The 18,895-nt window shown below is 37.9% G+C and overlaps 1 protein-coding gene across 14 annotated transcripts in view; it reads right to left on the minus strand.

Annotated features, from left to right (window-relative positions):
* Positions 1-18,895, minus strand: part of PTK2 (protein tyrosine kinase 2) — a 189,446-nt gene that overhangs the window by 60,696 nt on the left and 109,855 nt on the right. For all 14 annotated transcript variants that reach the window (XM_071421882.1, XM_071421881.1, XM_071421870.1 and 11 more), the window contains 7 exons: positions 14,275-14,354; positions 12,722-12,784; positions 7,955-8,009; positions 4,199-4,339; positions 3,457-3,534; positions 2,346-2,453; positions 1,283-1,400 (listed from right to left, as the gene is read on the minus strand). In XM_071421882.1, coding sequence (XP_071277983.1) covers positions 1,283-1,400; positions 2,346-2,453; positions 3,457-3,534; positions 4,199-4,339; positions 7,955-8,009; positions 12,722-12,784; positions 14,275-14,354 — 643 coding nt within the window. The remainder of the gene's footprint in view (positions 1-1,282; positions 1,401-2,345; positions 2,454-3,456; positions 3,535-4,198; positions 4,340-7,954; positions 8,010-12,721; positions 12,785-14,274; positions 14,355-18,895) is intronic.

Here is an 18,895-nt window from a genome sequence, read left to right on the forward strand (position 1 = left end):
ACTCACAGGGACACATCAGTCTAGTGACATGGAATTCTTGGATTGTGATGCCTATTTTATTTTTAGAAAATAAACTATTATTATCTCAGATGCTAGTTTATCCTTTTAGTGTCTGATTTTGGGGCCAATGGTTCATCATCACCAAGTTGTGCACCAGGGTGGCTTGGAGAGCTGAGTTTGTCTTGAGGGAAGATTTTAATTTGTGTGGAGATAAGGCTGCACAACTCACACAGCTTCTAACAAAACTGCTTGTGTTGGAGCTAAAGGTCATTCACATACACTAAGGGTCAGAAATAACAAAAACCATGCAAATTTAAGAATAATCTGAACAATTACCATGTGCTGTCAAAACACCTAAGACCCTAAGATCACATTTCTTTATTAGTGAATGCTCAAGTTTAAGTTTGGGGATTTTCTGAGCCACATACAGGGAGGATGTTATAGATGGACCTGAATTATGTTAATAACATCACCCCAGGGAAAACCTGTGGCAGAAAAAAGCAAGAACTAAAAGAGACTCAGTTTCACATCAGAGGGATGCTGGGATAGTTTGTGTATTTTCCTGTACTACAAACATGGAAGAAGGAAATAATTTATTGTTTTAGAAAGCAGCAAAGTTGGATGAATCCCATGGGTAAAGATGAGAACAACATGAAAGAAGAAAATTTCATTCTTAAGCAGCTTCACTTGCATGTTTTTCAATAATTAAAGCTGTCTGAAACTGGAAACAATTCTAATGAAATGTAATCAAATTCTTTCTAAAACAAGGGGTACCTGCAACCTCATCTCACTTCTTGAAAGATGCTACAAAAACAACTGATGGTCACTGTAAAATGTATCTCTGCTTTAGTTCTATTTTATGAGAGAAACTCATGAGACCTCTCAAGGTTTTTATTTTTTAAATGGAGATATTTGAGTACCTAGCAGAAAAGCAGAAACTAAAAAATTACCACTTATCCAAATGCATTTTAACCAACTTCACTGAATTTCCCCTTGTATTTTGGGATTCATGTTGTAAGATAACACACCCTTGTAAGGAAATGCCTTTAATAATTACAATTCACTTCTGCCATTAAAGTTTGCAATTAGTGTAAAGCAGTGATTGTTGAATCAGCCTAAATCCTCAGTCACTCAGCAATTTTTGATGCAGTGACAATTTACTATCAGCGTTTCTCACGGCTGCTCCCTGAAAGAAAAGAGCTTCCAAGTGAGGGTTTTTCTGCTACCTCTGTCTTGTGTTCAAAGCAGAATGAGCTGGGAGCAGCTCTGGAGGTGTCCTTACCTTTCTGAGGCCTGATGATGAAGGACTGCGTGGCGCCGTTGACCAGGCGGCAGTAGCCGTCGATCAGGTCTGCCATGTTCTCTGCAATGGTTAAGGATGGTGCTGTCACTGTCAGAGGCTACAGAAGGGAAAAAAACAAGGCACCAACAAAGAGGAATTATTGCAGTTGCAGCCACTGAGTGGAACAGCTGTGTCATTGCATCAGAACTTTACACACGCCTGCAAAGCTTAAACAGAACAATGTGGGGGAGCAGGGAGATTCCTGCTTGAGCTTTTGTGCAGCAAATTTCAAACAGGAGGTTCAGAAAGCACAGCTGGTAAAACCCTCCACCTAATGTAGTGTTAATTTGGGCTTCTGAAGTGTAAACCACTGTTGAATACAACTGCTATGACTTTCAGGGTTGTAATTAAGACAATTCTGAAGAACTTGCTTATTCCTTGAAGCTCTCACAGGTGGAATCTTTTTTTCCCACCCTCTGCAGCAATTTGTTCTTTGTCTAAAAACAGCCCTTCCCAATTTCAAGAAAGATTTTTCAAAAAATAAAATATGTACAGTAGAAAAAGAGATGAGAGACATACAGGCAAGCTATAAAGTTCAATAGCACCAACATTCATCATTCTCTGCACAGATCTGCCACCCTCCCTCAATCCTGCTCTTCCACTGTTTTCTGGTGCACTGGACCAAGGAAAAGATTTGATTTCACTTCCAGCACTGCTTCCATGTAATACAAGGGAACAAATTTTCCTTCTTTTCTATTTTGTCCTTACATAAAAGTGGAATTTCCCTGTTTCCTCTCTAGGATACAGTACATATGCACAGGCTGCTATTAAATTGCATTTAAGAGCTACTGTGTTCATATTAAGCTTCTTCTGTGAGCATCAAAGTCTACAAGCACCAGATGCAAAACATAAAACATGAATGAACTTTAAATTTATTTTAAAACCAAACCCAGAACAAAAGTCCAATATAGAGAATATCCACATTAGGAGTATGCTACATCCCACTCCTTGCAAGGAAAAACAAAATATCAAGTTTATCACCACATATATATCAATAACATACCTCAGGTGCACCTGCTATCTTGAGTTGCAACATCCCTTTTCTGTCCTTGTCTTCACTGTTTGAATACTGAATGGTTTGCACTTGATTGAAATCTGCTAGATGGGTTGGCTGCAGAAAGACAACACCAAAAAATGAGGGAAAAAACCCCAAAATTACAGCAAAATAGCCTGCCTTAATCCCTGGTGTTGCAAAAGCACAGGGAGACTTTGATCCCCAAATTACACGTGCAGAAATCTGTTCTCTGTTTCTTTCTAGAGTTTCATTGCCACTCACTCCCAACACACACAAACATCCAGAGTGGCTGGAAAAGGAACCCAGCTCCACTGTGCCCACAGAGGTCACTGTTGAGCAGTGCCAGGCACGCTCTGAAGTGGGAACAACCTCTTGGGTGTCAACAGAGAAAACTCAACAGGTTAAAAGCACACAGATCCTGCACTGACACATTCCCAGCATCCCTCCAAACTGCTGGAAAAGGTTTGTTCTTAGCTCTGTGTTCCTGATTTCCCCATCTTTTCACTGCTTTTGAATTCATTTCAATAGAAGGGTGGACATGGGCTTAGCTTAAGTTGGGATTGTAAAGTTTCCAAACATTTTGCTGAAGGATCTGTCTGGACAGAGCTCCCTAGCACCATGGAGGTGCACAGGAAACACTGAAATACAGCTGGAATCAAGTAAGGAAAAGGCTGTGAAGGATATGAAGAAAGTAAATAAGCAGTGCCTGCACAGATGTGCTCACCAACTGGTTAAACAAGCTCTGCATTTACACATTCCTAAGAAAGAGAACAACTCAGAATAATTCACATTTCATTGGTAAAAAGTCCCCACCAATGCATCAAATTCTGCAATTGAGCACTTCACTGGGTAGAAAAGCCAAAAAATTCAGTGCTAAAGCAGACACAGTCTTTGTACCTAACACCAGAGCCTTTCCTCTGATCCAAATCACAAATTAATATCTGACAAGAGCTGTACATGCTGAGAGCTCCCAGCTCTGCTGTGGTTAACCCAGAGATCAGCCTGGTCACTCCCCTTTCTGTGACATCCAGTTCACAACAGGTCATGGTTGTTAACACAGTGACTGAGAAAAAAAACCACAAAACAGAAGCAGACTTACATTTGCACCCTTGTCTGTCAGGTAACTGATTCCTTCCTCTGGGCCAATTGCCAGTTCCACTGAAATAATCCAGCTTGACTTGGGAGTCAAAGGAGAAAGGGCAGAATTTCAGTAATAAGACAAGGCCTTGCTATTGAATACTATAATCCAATGTGGTAATTACAGGTTTTAGTAATTAATATCTAGAAGCTTTTCAACTCTTCAAACAAAATTATACTAAAATCAAGTAATTCTGTAAGTGGCAAAACCCCCCATGACAGGTTTCCTGGGGATCTCTGCTACTCAAACTGCATTTCCATGCATTTTATCTTAGGTCTACATGAGAATTATGGATTTCCTGTATTTCCTCTTCTTATGAACACTGATATTCAAGTTCTAATTTCTGCTGGAGTCTCCATTTTCACAAACCTTACAAACTTGGGACCCTTCTTCAAAATTTGCTTGAAATAGGTAGAGATTAACAACTGAGAAAGTGCTTGATTTTCACAAAAAAGCACCTATAAAAATATTTTATTTTACATACAATTCTTACCCAAGTAATGAATTATGATTTCTTTTAAACAGTCAATGCAGAAAGTTCTAAAGAAAATAAATAAATACCATTTGTTGGTAATGAAATCCAATTGTCTCTACATGAAAAAAGGAGCAATAATAAGCAAAAAATTATTGCAGAACCAAGCAAAAGCAATTGGACTGAAAACTCCAGAATGGATTCTAATGACTGTCACATTCTTCTACTTACACCAAGAGCACATTTGAAGCATTCCTTGTCAAATCTGTACACTGGAGAGAGGATCTCAAAGAACTTCAAAATACTTTCTTCTCTATTGAGGTTGGCAAATTGTCGAAATGTTTGTTGGATTAATTTCCGTAGTGTTTTGGCCTGTGTATTAAAACATTTGGAGAATAATTATTTAAAATCTACTAGCTGAGGGATATTTGAAGAGTTTTGGTCACTTAGTAGTACTAACAGTGTCTTTATCAATGAAATGCAGACAATTCTCAAGGAATAAAAAAAGCTTCAGAATGTAAGCAGCAGTTCTGCCTTTTAACTTTTGCTTAGGATCAACATTATTTCTGCTGTATCACAGAGATGGTATCTAATAACATTTTAAATAAGTTATAATAGAAAACCACATGTTAACCCTTCCAGGAATATTTGCTCTAGAGTTCCTCATTTCTCTCAACTTCTGAACTGTGTCCCAACACAAAAAAACCCAAAACAATTTATACCTTCATATGAGCTTCTAAACCTAAACCACCATTCTCTCTCTTACCTGGCAATAACAAGCCAGCTGTAGCTGTATCTTAACCTCTGCACACAATAACTTAGACTATCCATAATAAAGTGGATTCTTTCAGTCTGATAATAAGCAAAAAAACTCTTTCAATATAAATAGCTTAAATTTAAATAGTAGACTGAATGTAAAAAGTAAAGCAAAATTTTAAACTAAACTATATTAACTATGTTGTCTACCACTTTATTACCTGTTTTCAGGGTACAAATAATCACTTATAGCAGCACAAAGGATAGCTAAACTAACACTTTAAAAAACTGAATTATTGCCTGTACATAATGTATAATCCCTGAAAGGCAGCCACTCATACGAAAATAAAAATAAAACCAGGGCCTGAGAAGCAGTATCTCTAAGATGCCCCCAATCTGAACAAACCATCAAGAATTGTGAATAGAAACACTCATGTCTAAAGTGACTGAATGGCCTAAAAAAAATCCAGTTCTAAGTCATCTTCCAACTACCAACAATGACAGAAAGCAAAACCATCCTTATCTTTGCAATATGTCAAGGTTAAGACAGGAATTACCACTGTTCCTCCATGCAAACATATCTGAATGTCCCATTTTAACAGCAGTAAAACTCTTTATTCTCCCACACTGCCTGTTAACAGCCCCAGGCACTACACAAATACCAACTTCCTTTTGTCGTTAGCACTTCCAGGCAGATTAGACACTCATTTTTAGAAAGCCTTTACAGAACGTTCAGAAGTCAAAATAGCCAGAAATGTTTCTGTGGAATGTTTAGGAGTTACTCCAGTAGCAGTAATCCAAGGCTGTTGCATATTCACAAAATGATCAGTTTTGCAATGATGCATACACTGGTTGGGAAAAAAAGCCCTCTCAGCACATACTATACTGTCAAATTAACAAAGAAATCTATAACTTTGGTGTAATTTCAAGTGCTTTTGTCGATTTAGCAGACCCAACTCTCAGATGGACCATTAAGGAGGCTGCAGAGCCTTTGGCAGTCAGGAAACTTCCCTCGGGCACCCAGAGCTGCCTCAGGCCTTGTAAGGACTCAGATACTGCACACTGGAGCTCCCTGGTATCTTTATTTTTACAGAGAAAACCAACTTCAAGGCAAGTGCAAACCTCAGCCTTAGCTTATCACTGGCAAATACCAGGAGCAAGACACAACAAAATAAAAAAGCATTTGCCAGCTCGAGGTGTCCCAAGTATTTCAGCTACTCAGCTGATTAAAGGTTCTGCCCATGGGTTGTCTTCCTGACCAACTCCAGTATCACATTTCCTGCCAGGAACACTGGCACATGTTATCTGGCTCTTTTCAGTCCACCAAGAAGAATGGGTCACTTTAAATTTTAACATCATGAGCAAGGTGTAAAGATAGAAAGTCCATTAGAGTCACAGGCTGCTTTGGTTTGGAAGGGACTTTAGAAATTCCATCACGTTCCACCCCCCTACCATGGGCAGGGACCCTTTCCACTGTCCCAGGCTGCTCCAAGCCCCATCCAGCCTGGCCTTGGACACTTCAGGGATGGAGCAGCCCCAGCTTCTCTGGGCACCCTGTGCCAGGTCCTCACCACCCCTCCAGGGAAGAATTTCCTCCCAATATCCCATCCAGCCCCACCCTCTGTCAGTGTGAGCACTCCCTGTGTCCTGTCACTCCATTTCTTGTCCAAAGTCCCTCCCCAGCTCTCTTTCAGCCCCTTTAGGCACTGGAAGGAGCTCTCAGGTTTCCCCATGATTTTTCTCTTTTCCAGGTTGAACAGCCCCCAAAACCACACCTCTTCCATAACAGAAGCATCTATCAGAAATATCTGCAAAGAGCAACTTCAAGCAAAATGCACAGAAAACCTGCTCTTAAAAGTATTTCTAAGAACCATTGTTTTGTTCCCCATCTGTGTTTGTTCAAACCAGAGAGAACTGAGAGAAATAATTAATTTTATATTTCATGGCTACTGGGAACCCTCCTTTTCCAGCCAGTTCAAATTCCCTGCCTTTCACCAAGTGGAAGAGCAATTTAGGGTTTTGGACTGATCCTGTACTACTCTGAATAGGGATTTCATTTTCACTGAAAAGCAGACACATTTCTTCCCTTGTTTTTCTTCTTCATATGTCCAACATTTTTCTTCATGTCTTTACAAGGTTCCCACTCAGCTTCACCTTCTGGCAACTCTTGCTACTTCTTTCTGCTATTCTCCCCACTTCAGGATTTCCAAAGTGCAGTTTTCTTGGTCAGTCAGTTTTCTGGCTCCATAATATTATTTTTGAGACAGTTATTCATACTTGTACGTCTGGAGTCTTTCACCACAATTTTTCCCGTTAGCAGAAAATACAGTTTCAGATAACTGCTTAAATTAAAATGCAGAGGGGATTACTTAAATCCACTTGACTTCATTAGCTTCTGATTTTCCAAAGTCTTTTGAAACAAAACCTTGTCATGACAGACCTTTTGTGTTTACCCATTTAAATTACAATGCAGATTCTTTCCAAATCTCAAGTTGAATTCTATTATTTCTATAAAGCTCCACTGCTCACCAAAACCAGCTCCAAAATAGCAATTTTTGATTTATACTTTCATGTATGAATTGTAAGAGACATTTTACCAGGACATTCATATTGAGGTGGCTATAAATGTAAAATACTTAGTGACCATTCTTAATCCCCCTTTTCAACACACTTGAGACAAATTTGCATTTTTTACTCTGAGAACATATGGACTTCAATGGCAGTGAGATTCAAGGAACGTTTATAGTCTTAGCTAGGATTAACCTAAACAGAAATTACTGGAAATCTTCCTTGAATAAGTTGGATACAGTCTTGAGGAAGGAAGGCATCAAGTTTATCAAGTTCCCAGTAAAATATTCTTTTTTCTTACATGTTCCCTTCCTCTTTCTCCAGAAGTCTAATTTTTCTTTTAGGGAAGGAAAAGAAAAAAAAGTTATTTGATCCAAGAGGCTCCAAGGACTTGTTCTGCACTTTTACCCCCAAGGTTTGAGAGGCAGAGCTGTGCCCTTCTCACAGCAGCTCAGCAAGGCTGTGTGAATTTTACTTTATCCTTGTCCTGCCAGCTGCATGACTGGGATTCACATCCCACCAATCCCACAGAGAGCTTGGATGTTTTTTCACAAAGCAAAACTGCACAGCAATTCCCTTAGGACTGTACAGTGAGAACTGTAATGCAATTTTTAGATTTCTGACACTTTACAGCAGTACAGGATTGCTTGGGACTGTAATTACCTTCACTGAATCTAGTAAACTCTTCGGGAAAAAACGTCTCAAACCAACATCTTTCCTGAAAGAAAAAATACACACAGCATTAATACCAAAAACATTGTGCAGTGTCACATTTCTCTTTTCAAGGTGGTGCTTTGGGTCTATTTTTTGTTTTGTTTTTAACTAGCATATATGATTACTAAACTATTTTCCTAACAAGGTCCTTGAAAACTTCAGAGTAACAAACAGACTACCATTAAAATTCTAACTAGAGCCACTCCAACATCAAATGTGGCACAGCAGCATCTTCTAGTTTAAACCCCACAGGATACTGAGGATATTGTTGAAATTGTAGAAATATTGTTATATTCCTACTATTATTTACCCTGGTACCTGTGTGGAAGGTCTGTTATTTGAAATGGTGGCTTGGGCACAGAGGAGTTTTGAGAATAAAAACTGTTATTTGTACACGTTTTAATAATTTCAAGCATATAGAAATATGAAATATAGAAATAGCATATAACTTCAAGCATACAGAAATATAGAAATATTCTTAGAACATGTAGTCAGGTGAGAAGGGAACAACATGGAAGTGGAATACCCTGATAAACCTCTATTAGAATGGAGCAGAAAACAGAAAAAGAATCCTAGAATGGTTTGGTTTGAAGGGACCCTAATGACCATCCAGTTGACAGGGACATTTTCACTAGACCAGGTTTCACATTTCACTAGACCAGGTTGCTCAGAGCCCCAACTTGGCCTGAGGAATCCAGGAATCCATAAAGAAATACTCATGGTATCACCTCTCTGAGCATGCTGAGTGCAATTCCACTACTGTTTTACCCTTTGAAGCACTGTAATTAAGGGGTTGTTTAAATTTCTGCTATTATTTTATACCCATATTGAGCAAATTAAAATTACCAACTTTTTCTTGCAAGCACTCTCACTTTTTGCCACTGTAAATCAGGTGACTGTGAGCTCAGAATTTGCAAACTGAATTTATCAAGCTCACGTTCACACCTATAAATTGGGTTGCAGTCCTGGTTTGAAAACCAGAGCCAGTAAATAATTCTATGCTCTGATGTGCTGCACAAGCTTATGTCTGACATGTGTTTGGGTCACTACTACTGAACATCAGCTTCAAACAAAGGTGCTTGAGAAGTTGCCAATGACATTAGTGCAGAAGACACCACTGAACAACCAAGTGTAAAAAACTCTCATGTAAAAAAGGAAAAATAAGAGAAAAATATAAATAGGAAAAGGATTTATAGCTCAAAGGTGTTACTGACTTTTTTCCTTTAAATTTAGGATGTTACCATCTCTTTCAAACATTCTTATCTGCTTCTGGAACAAGTATGAAAGTGAGCTTTCCACGAGTGCATGCTTTGAACATCCACAGAAATACATCTGGAATTCTTACACTTGGCAAAGCAAGGAGAAGCTGTTAGCAGGCAGAGATATTCAGGATTTATTTACTGCTACCTAACAGCCCAAGAACAAAGCCAACACTAAAGTCAATATAAAAAGCTCACTCAGAAGAATAAACCACGGTATTTTGAAAGCTCTCTGAAGATGAGTAGCATACAATTTCATACTAAAAACATCCTCAAGCAGGAGGAGCAGAATGTTCATGTGCAGCACTGGCATCTGTGCAATGACAGTAAGCTGCAGGATTATAAAACTTCATAAATGTTAATTCCTTCCATGCATTTCTTCTCAAATGCAAATGATACTTGGTTTATTATCCCACACAGTTCAATGAATCTAACACACTATTACCATCTAAAAAATATGCAAAGACATTTTGACAGGGATATATTAGTTTAACATTAAGCATTTCAGAGAGAGTCGGTGCTTCTGAAATGAAGCACCTCCCATCACCCTGGTATCCTTGATTTTAACAGTCCTGCAGCACAGGGAGGCTGCCACAGCCTCATTTGATTCATTACTAGGACAAGCTGAGCAGCCTTTTGTACAGATCTGGGAGCAACAAACTGAGAAGAAATTCTTATGCAGAGTACAACAGAGCACAACTCTTAACAAAACTTGATAATGAAGCATTTCCTGTATTTAGCTGAGACAGCAAATTTATTTACTAGAGGAGAATTTAACAAAAAGAACCACACAGATTTAATGCCCTGGACAGCAACAACTGATGGATACCTATAAACAAGAGAATAAACACTGGAAATTGGAATACAATGCATACAAACAGCTTTACACACACAGCCCTACAAACCCCTTCCCAGCTGTGCTGTGTGGGGGTGGGATGGCCAACAAGGGAGACTCAGGGCTCAGGGCTCTGCATGGAGGATTCAGCCATCTGGTTTCTGATTGCCAACTAGAGATAAGCAGCACTGAGAGCCTGTTCATGCAGTTCTACTACAGCTTTGTACTTAACCTCATCTACTCCAGCCTACTTGTGGGCTTAAATCTGAGTTCAATTTTTTAATGTACAAACTTCAATTGGATTAATAAAACACCAACTACAGGTAGGTGATACTGCTTGTCTTACAATGATAAGCAGCTTTAGGCAGCATATATCATGTATTTTCCACCTCAATTCAAGTTATAACAAAAAAAAAGTAACATTAGATTAACATAATAGATTTTAACATGCCTTTTACCAAATTGTGGCTGCACCTGTTCCTTCCTACAGCTCCCATTTCTGTGCTTGTAATTATCCCTGTTCTCACTAACAGGCTTCACATTTATCATGAAAAAATTCTTCTTTCACTCCATGAAGGCCCAACTATTAAAGGCTACTTAACAATTTGATCCCATCTACCATTCCCCATCCAGATCTGTTCTCATATGACAATCTGATCAAAGACAAAAATACATGAAATAGACATCTGACAAAGGCAGCCAAGGAGCAATCACCCCCAATGCAAAAAAGGGCCATTTAAAAATTGCTCTCAGCTGGTTAAGTGCCTCATGATGTACTAAAACCAGCAATCCCCCCACAAAAAACACCAAAAAGCATCACTTGAGCAATAAATATTACTTGTGCAGTTAAACATTTATGGGCTATTAAGGTGATAAGATCAAATTAATGCATTTTGGGGATCACTGGAACTTTTTGCAGACCCTTTCCAGCTTGTAATTATCTGTAGTATAGTCAGTTTAAGGTGGTTTTATCCTTCATCTCTCCCAGCTAAATCCCATACAAATTACATCCTGGTCCTCAAAAAAGAAAAAAACTTTTGAAATGCACAATTCTCCACATTCAATTCCACATGGCATTAAGCTGTTACATTTTGCATATCAGGGCTTTGTTTCACTATGCCTTTCACAGCAGCAATTTATTATTTCCTACCAAAGCAGTCACTGTTTGGAAAATACAGACTGAAGGAAAGAAATCACTGTTAAACTGAAAGCAGCACCACACTGAATCCTTCTGGAACTCTCACCTGTTACATTATTAATTTACACTTTGTGTGACCTGTTATGACCCTGCTTTCCTTTGTCTCATTGTTTCTAAAGTCATTAACCTAATTACTCACGCTTGTAGTTTCTGATTTGCTAAAAAATTGACTTAAAAATACTTTACTCAAGTTCTTACTTGAACCTATGTATGTAAACCACACCAACCATAACTCACATACTTTCAAATCTTTTTTATATCCCCTTTTAGCTCTGTCTATCTGCTCATCCCCTTTATTTTTATTAGTCTTTTCTCATTTTGTGATGTGTTTCCTCAACCAGAATATTTCTACTAATATTTCTATAGAAATTACACTATAGTATTCTATAGAATATTTTGATAGACAAAAACCTGAAGTCCTTAAAAAAATTAAAAGTCTCTAATTCAAACAAAATCAGTTTTAAAAGATATGAATAAATAAAGGAGCACTACAGAAATACTAAATAAGCAGGCTATCCATCAAAGTTATCTTTACCTAGTAATATCATAGATCCCTCAAAAATCCTTGTAAACTTATTCATCGCTGTATAAAATCTTACATTCCTCCTCCAAATGCTCCAATTTCACATCTCTAAAAGTTAGCATTAATTTGTCATTAAAAATAAGATGAAAAAAATGGAGACGTCACTGCTGCAAGAACCTTTTATCCCAATTTTGTGTAAAACTGTACAGGATCTTTTCACAAGGGTAATTAGCAGAGATGAGCACATCATTGTTGCATGTATGTCTGAAACTTTATCCACTATACAAATACAAATAAAACCAGTTTTCAGGTTTTTGCTAAAAAGCTGAAGGACTTTGGCTTGTTTGCACTGAAGCCATCTCCTGTACAACATGAATAAATAAACAAAATATTTCATTACGAGGATGCTCCTTGTGCTTCTTAAAATTTGGGATAGATAAACAATAACCTTGCTAATTGCAAGGTCACATCTCAGAAAATGCCCACAGTGAGCAAACAGAAACAAAAACAATATCACAAACATTTTCAAGTAACTCAAACTTTACCACAAATGAGTCACAGCTGAAGAATGCAACTGGGCACAGAAAAACACTGAGCAATAAAATCACCTCACAATCAGAGCTGGTGAATCCCATAAACATTTGCAAAAGTACTGAAAACCACAGTGAGCCTCCTGATCAAGTTTCAACTACTCCAAACCTGTTTCTCTGGAGAGTTAAAGGCATTTTTCCTACTTCTACATCTCAATGGGCTTCATCATCCATTTCTTACATTAAAGCATTTTAACCACCTTGATGGAATAGAAAACTTACAACAGAGATGTTCTGTCATTGAACTGAATTTATTGTTCCTGCTGCAGAGAAGGGACAGTTCAGACCTCAAGCTAGAGCACAATACTTACTCTAACACTTCATAGTTGGACTTCTTTTCTAATGCATTGCCTCTCATCTCTCCGTAGGATCTCCTGAAGTCAGGAAAAATATTTGAAAGCAACAATTATTGGATAATTCAGCCTAAAACTACAACATCAACATAATCAAAACTTCCACTCAGCATCAGATAACATTGGCAGAATGAATTCAAAGCTAAGTATGAAGTACATTATTATTCTACCTCAACAGATCAGATTTTTATTTTACAAATTAACTGCATTTTCAGAACCACTTTAAACCACTGCTGCTACCAAAAGTGACCTAACCTGGCCTTGAGCAGCTCCTTTCCACCTCACACTGCACTTCCTCCTGAGAGCCCCCTGTGCATGGAACAGGGAGAAGCAGGGGAAGCAGGGAATGATGAAAACTGCTCCAATCCAGCTATGCTCACATTAACAAGTAAATTAATAAACAGGAAAGCTTTGTTAGGAGAGGGCTGAGATCATCGTTGTCAGAAAAAAATGGACCAGAAATGTTCATTCTAAGAGTTTCACAAGTTCATCTATGAGAAATAGCTCATCAAAATGCTCTGAAGAGCCACAGCTTGAGAGGCAGGGAGAGGTAGGAAGGCAGGACCTGGCTGACAACATAATCACAGATTATTACATTCATCACATGTTTTGAAAAAAGGCACAATGATTTTGTAAGTGCATAAAGAGTTTGCAGTTACACAAAGAATTTTTGTTTTCTCTGGGGCTACCAGCAAAACTTACAACAAAGGCATCAGGTACTCCTGTGATACCTGGGAAATTTCATAAACCTAAATTTTGTTTTAATTTGGAAAAGTACTGTTCAAAGGACACTTTTATTCTCTCCTAACAAGTTTACATTTGTCATTAATTTCTTATCAATTTTACTTCTTCTCTAATCTCCCCGTGTGAGACATCAGTACAACTGAAGCAAATGTTTCAGGCTGGAAATTCTCCATAAATTAGCAAAAACCCAACACATGCATTTCAAAGCTGGGAACTCTCTCAAGGATCTGTTAATCTGATATATTTATCTTTATTTTCCAGCTGTCTATACAGTTGACAAGAACACCAAAAACACCCAAAAGGATCCTTAAGATTTAATCATTTCAAAACAGCACATTAAAAACCGAGTAAATACAGAGAGGAAAGGTAGCAACATTTATCTATAATTACATTCTTTAGCTGCAGGATTTATATATGCAGAATCACAAGACTATTTACTAAATAACACCACAGATGCATTTTTTTTTAAACATACTTCAATGTACTCTACATGCCTTTGAATTATTCAGATGAAGAACTCACCCAAAAGGCAGTATCAAGATGTAATTAATTAAAATTTTAAAATAATGTTAATTTAAAAATCACTAGAAATGAGTTACAATACAGTCTATTCAGTTTTTCTTCTGACTGCTTTGCAGCAAAAAAAGGTCTTATGATGTTTTATTCAACTCTACTGGTCAGAAATTGATGAACTTTAAGCAGTTTCAAAATTAATGTATATATTCTGTCAGAACGATGTTGAATAATAAATTAAATTATCAGCTTACCGGATTTCAAGGCAACCTAGTTTCAAAGCAATTTCCTGGTCCACTTGATCTGCTATTTCTAACATATAGTCATTTTTCACCTACAGCAAAAGAAGCAGGTAGGCATCACAGAAAGATCAGTTCAGTGCCAACACAGACTAAAATACTCCCCAACAACTTTCAAATGAATACATCTTAATTTTCTGGAATGACAATTCAAAGTCCAGGAAGAGAAAAAAGAATTTGTGCTCATATTCTCCACAAATGAGCAGACACAATTCTCCACAAATTTCTTTGGAAAGAAACACATTTTGACCACAAAGAACTTGATTGAAAAATTTCTTGTGTATGTCAATATTGCCTATGTTTTATTAAATATAATCAAAATTCAGAGGGACTGAGCAGATGGTTACACCTGCATTCCAGCTGGGAGAAGGCAGGCTGTGTTCTTGAACCATCCTGGTCAACAGGATTTAATTGTCTAGGCAGATCTAATCATGCAAGTAAACTGATAAATGCCTAGGAATTACAGTGAAAATAAAAACAGAAGAGAAAAGGATGTACAAACTGTAGTGCACACTGGCATAAAATAATGCTGAACTAGCAAGAAGAACCAAGAGTGAAACTGGGTGGTGATCATCTACAGTAGGAAACACTTCAAATCTTCATCTTGTTTTATTTACCAGCATGGATGTGGGCAGAATCCTATTTTTTAGGTAATATTTCACCACACTGGAGTAAGAAATTTATACAGTACTAACATCAAAAAATTCAGGCAGTAAGAGAGAACAGAACCAGTTACCAAGAACTTCACTTTGCAAATCTTCCACCAGTAACAAATCTCAGCAGCTTTTCCCTAACAGTTCCTGCTATCCTCTTATGAAACCTCAAGTTGCTATTGAGATCCTAAAGTTGCAGAGTCCTGAAATCCCACAAAAATCCACGAGACTTTGTGGATCAAAGAGGAGATGATGCAGCACATTTCACCAAGTGGGTTTGGTGAGTGATGACAAGTTGTAAGAACAACTAGTTCACACTACTACTGCAAGGAAATGCATAAATTGGGAGGTAAGGAAGTACAGCAGTGGATCCAACAGCTGGAGGTGTTCTCCACTCTGCATTCTCCTTGGAACATGTGAGCATCCACCTCAGCATTCCCTCAGCACCACTGTGGCAGCTGCTCCTGCTCCAAACTACAAACAAACCCCTAAAAACATCCTGGAACTGAACTGCATGAAAAGTTTTAATTTGTTATTGAAAGATATGAAAGAAGAAATACGATAAACTGTGCAAGAATAAGAAGTGAATTATCACAATAGCTGAAACATGAGAAAAAAGCTTCTTACATTTGAATTCATACAGGCACTCAATATGACAAAATAATGAGCTTTTAACTCTTCTCAATTCAATTCCTACAAATACTAATGAGACAGGAGAATAATTGCCCTTCAGCATCATGTAGTGTGCTATTTGTACACACATATGGAAATAATAATTCTGTATTCCCATACTAATAGTATACACAATATGAATCCATAATTCTCCTCTTCATTATGCTCACAACTTTAAATAATTGGATTTAGATTGGATATTAGGATGATTTCTCCACTGAAATGGTGGTCAGGGATTGGAAACAGACTGTGCAGGAAAGTGGTGGAATCACCATTTCTGGAGCCATTCAAAGTGTGGCTGCAGCTCCTGGGGACATGGTTCAGCTGTGGATGTGGCAGTGCTGGGTTAGTGGTTGATATTCCAAGTCTTTTACAACCTAAATGGTTCTGTGATCCTATAAACAGCAAAATGCAATAAATTACACCAGGATCTCAATTCATGAGAAAGGACTGTGAACTGCTCCTGCACTAAAACTGTCAGACAGGAGCTCAGGGCAGGTAAATCAGGAATGGAGTTTCAGGCTGCACAAACTGTTATAAATGACCTCTGCAAACACACGTGGGTGGTTGACAACAGCACAGCCCTCCTCACCCTCAGGTCTATGTGGGATACCTCAAAATGAAAAAAAAGTGTTGAACATGGGGCCAGATCATATATGGATACCCAAATTCCAGAAATTCCCATGTCCTTTTTCTGAGAATTTACCTTCATGTACAGCCCAAACTACTTCCCCTACCAAGTGAAGCTGTTCACAAAATCCCTTGGCTGACCTGCCCTACATCCACCCAAATCAAATACCCATTGACTGATCACTTCTATTTCATTAAACTGTTCTTTTTTTTTTTTACACCACAAATTCAATTTTTTGAACCATTTCAACAATTTTGCATCACCAGGAAATTTCAAAGCCGTTATCCTCCTATTACTTGAGGTATTCAGACCCCAAGAAGAACTGGCTGTAGCAAAGTGATTTTTCAGTCCTGACACACAAAACCTCCACTCACAGGAATGATGCTAATTTAAGGCCCAGTGTATTATGATCAAATGTGGATTCATTTATCTTCACAGCTCTTTGCCTTGTGAGTCCCAGTGCTTGATTTGTTAAACTAAACAGTTTAAGAGCATCTCCAGTCTCCTGCAAACACGATTTTAAAACGCTGCTAGCCTCCTATTCCATAAATAAATAAGCAACATTACCCAAATATTTAAAGTTTGGGGTTTATCTCCTCTTGCCCTGCAGCTTGTGAGCTTTAACAAATTCCAGTCATGTTCCCAGTTTGACTCTGCAACTACAGACATCAGATATTGACTAAGAAAATGTAAAAGACCATCCCACATTCCAACAAAATGGAAGGGGAAAAAGAAGTATTTTATATTATGTACACCTACTTATTTTAGTGTTTAAACTTTGTGAGATGTAAAAGATTATAAGCTTCAGGAAACCTGTGGTGAGAATCCAGTGGTCTGGATTTAACAGTGCCTTACTATGGATAGCCAAAGGTGCTTGGATCTTCCCTTTTTTCATAAACCTGCCTGCACACGTTCTTCTTTCAATTTCAGCAAGGAAAAAAAAAAAGCAGATTCAATTTCTACTCCTAGAATACCAATGAGAACTTCTCTTATCACCTTTAATTTTGCTTGACTATTCTCTTTGAGATGGCATCAGATCAATGTATGAACTAATGCCTGTGCAGAGATGAGATAAGAATTTCACAGGAGGTTCAGCACAACCTCCTAAGGAAAAAGCCTGAGCAAATATTAAGTGGAAGAGACATAAGAGATAATTTAATGGTAATTAAATGCACTGTCACAAGGCAATTGAATAGTTTTCCAAGAAGCCTTTTGTGTTTGCTCAATTATAACTTTTATTATTATTATTATTATTGTTAATATAATTAAACGAGAGAAATGAGAATATTTTCTGGGTTAGACAAACAAAGCCCCCATCTTCAAGAGCACAAAGCCTATATACATACAAAGGCACAAAAACTGAACTCTTAGAAATCTAACAAAACCCATCAGGTTTTTTCTGCTGACTAGAAATTCAGAAGTAAGTTAAGAGAGAGGATGAATCCTTCCCTGTGGGGTTTGGAGATCCTGTTATCTGTGAGCTTGTCACACTCCCTGGCAGTGTGTGCAGACCTTTGGCTGCACCTCCTGTGGCTTGGAAATTTGAGTAATTGTGCAATACCTGGAGAAGCTGAAGAACACATCTGTCCATATGTACACAGATATATAAACACACACATCCTTTTCAAGCAGATCAAGCACCACTGCCATAATCTTCTCTACAATTTAATTGCTCAGAATGGGATCTCTCCAAAGGCCAAACCAGTAAAAAAACCTGTAGGGTGCTATTTAATACAACTTAATTTCACCTAGTTTGTAAGACCAAACTGATTAATATAAACTTGTCACAGAAATCTGATTTCAAAAAAGCCACCCCAAAAACCCAAGTGGTCAAAAAAGAAATCAGAGCAGCAACTCTTGATCTCTTTCTCAAGCTCAACAAAGCCTTTAAGGTGCTCCTGCTAAACCTGTGTGCCACTACATCATTTACACCCCATGCTGGAGACCAGATGCTCTGGCAATGATAAAATCACATGAAATCTGTATTTATCTCCAATACTTTATGGTCGCAATGTCACAGCAATAAAAATGCAGAAAGATCAACAAGGCAAACACTTGGACTGACGCCAGGATTAAGAATTCAAGTGTCAACACTGCTAAAATCCTAAAAAATACTTTTTATTTGGTAACAATCCAAACCCAAAATATGCTAACTGAAGCAAGTCACTTTGGTGTATGTTGCTTGTAACATATTTGCTTCCACTGAGTTACTCATTTTGTATTCCCACATAATGTGCTTATCTCAACTCCCTGAGAAAAATACATTGGAGAACAGTTTATAGGAGGATAAGAGACAAAAGTAATTTATTGCTGCAAACTGCTGTGCTGATTTCAAGAACCTTTTCCCTTGGATTTTTTTTAGTATGTTCTAACAAGTTGAAGTCAGATTTACAGTCAAGCAGGAGCATGCTTTGGGGGAAAAGGATTAGCCTACTTAAGTTCCATTAAACATGGAATAATGGAAATAAAAACTGCTTCAGGCTTCCAGGCAAGTGCTACTGCAGTGCCAGTGTCAGAGGAAGCAACTCTACTGAAATTTGTTCCTTCACAGGGTGGCAAATCAGAATTAAAGTGTGACCTAAACTTCACATTTGGAGTTGACTTCTTGGCCACAATAGCT

The sequence above is a fragment of the Agelaius tricolor genome, unplaced genomic scaffold, assembly GCF_023055355.1.
Source record: "Agelaius tricolor isolate 1412-34295 unplaced genomic scaffold, bAgeTri1.0.p SCAF_2, whole genome shotgun sequence".
In the NCBI taxonomy this organism is placed as follows: domain Eukaryota; kingdom Metazoa; phylum Chordata; class Aves; order Passeriformes; family Icteridae; genus Agelaius; species Agelaius tricolor.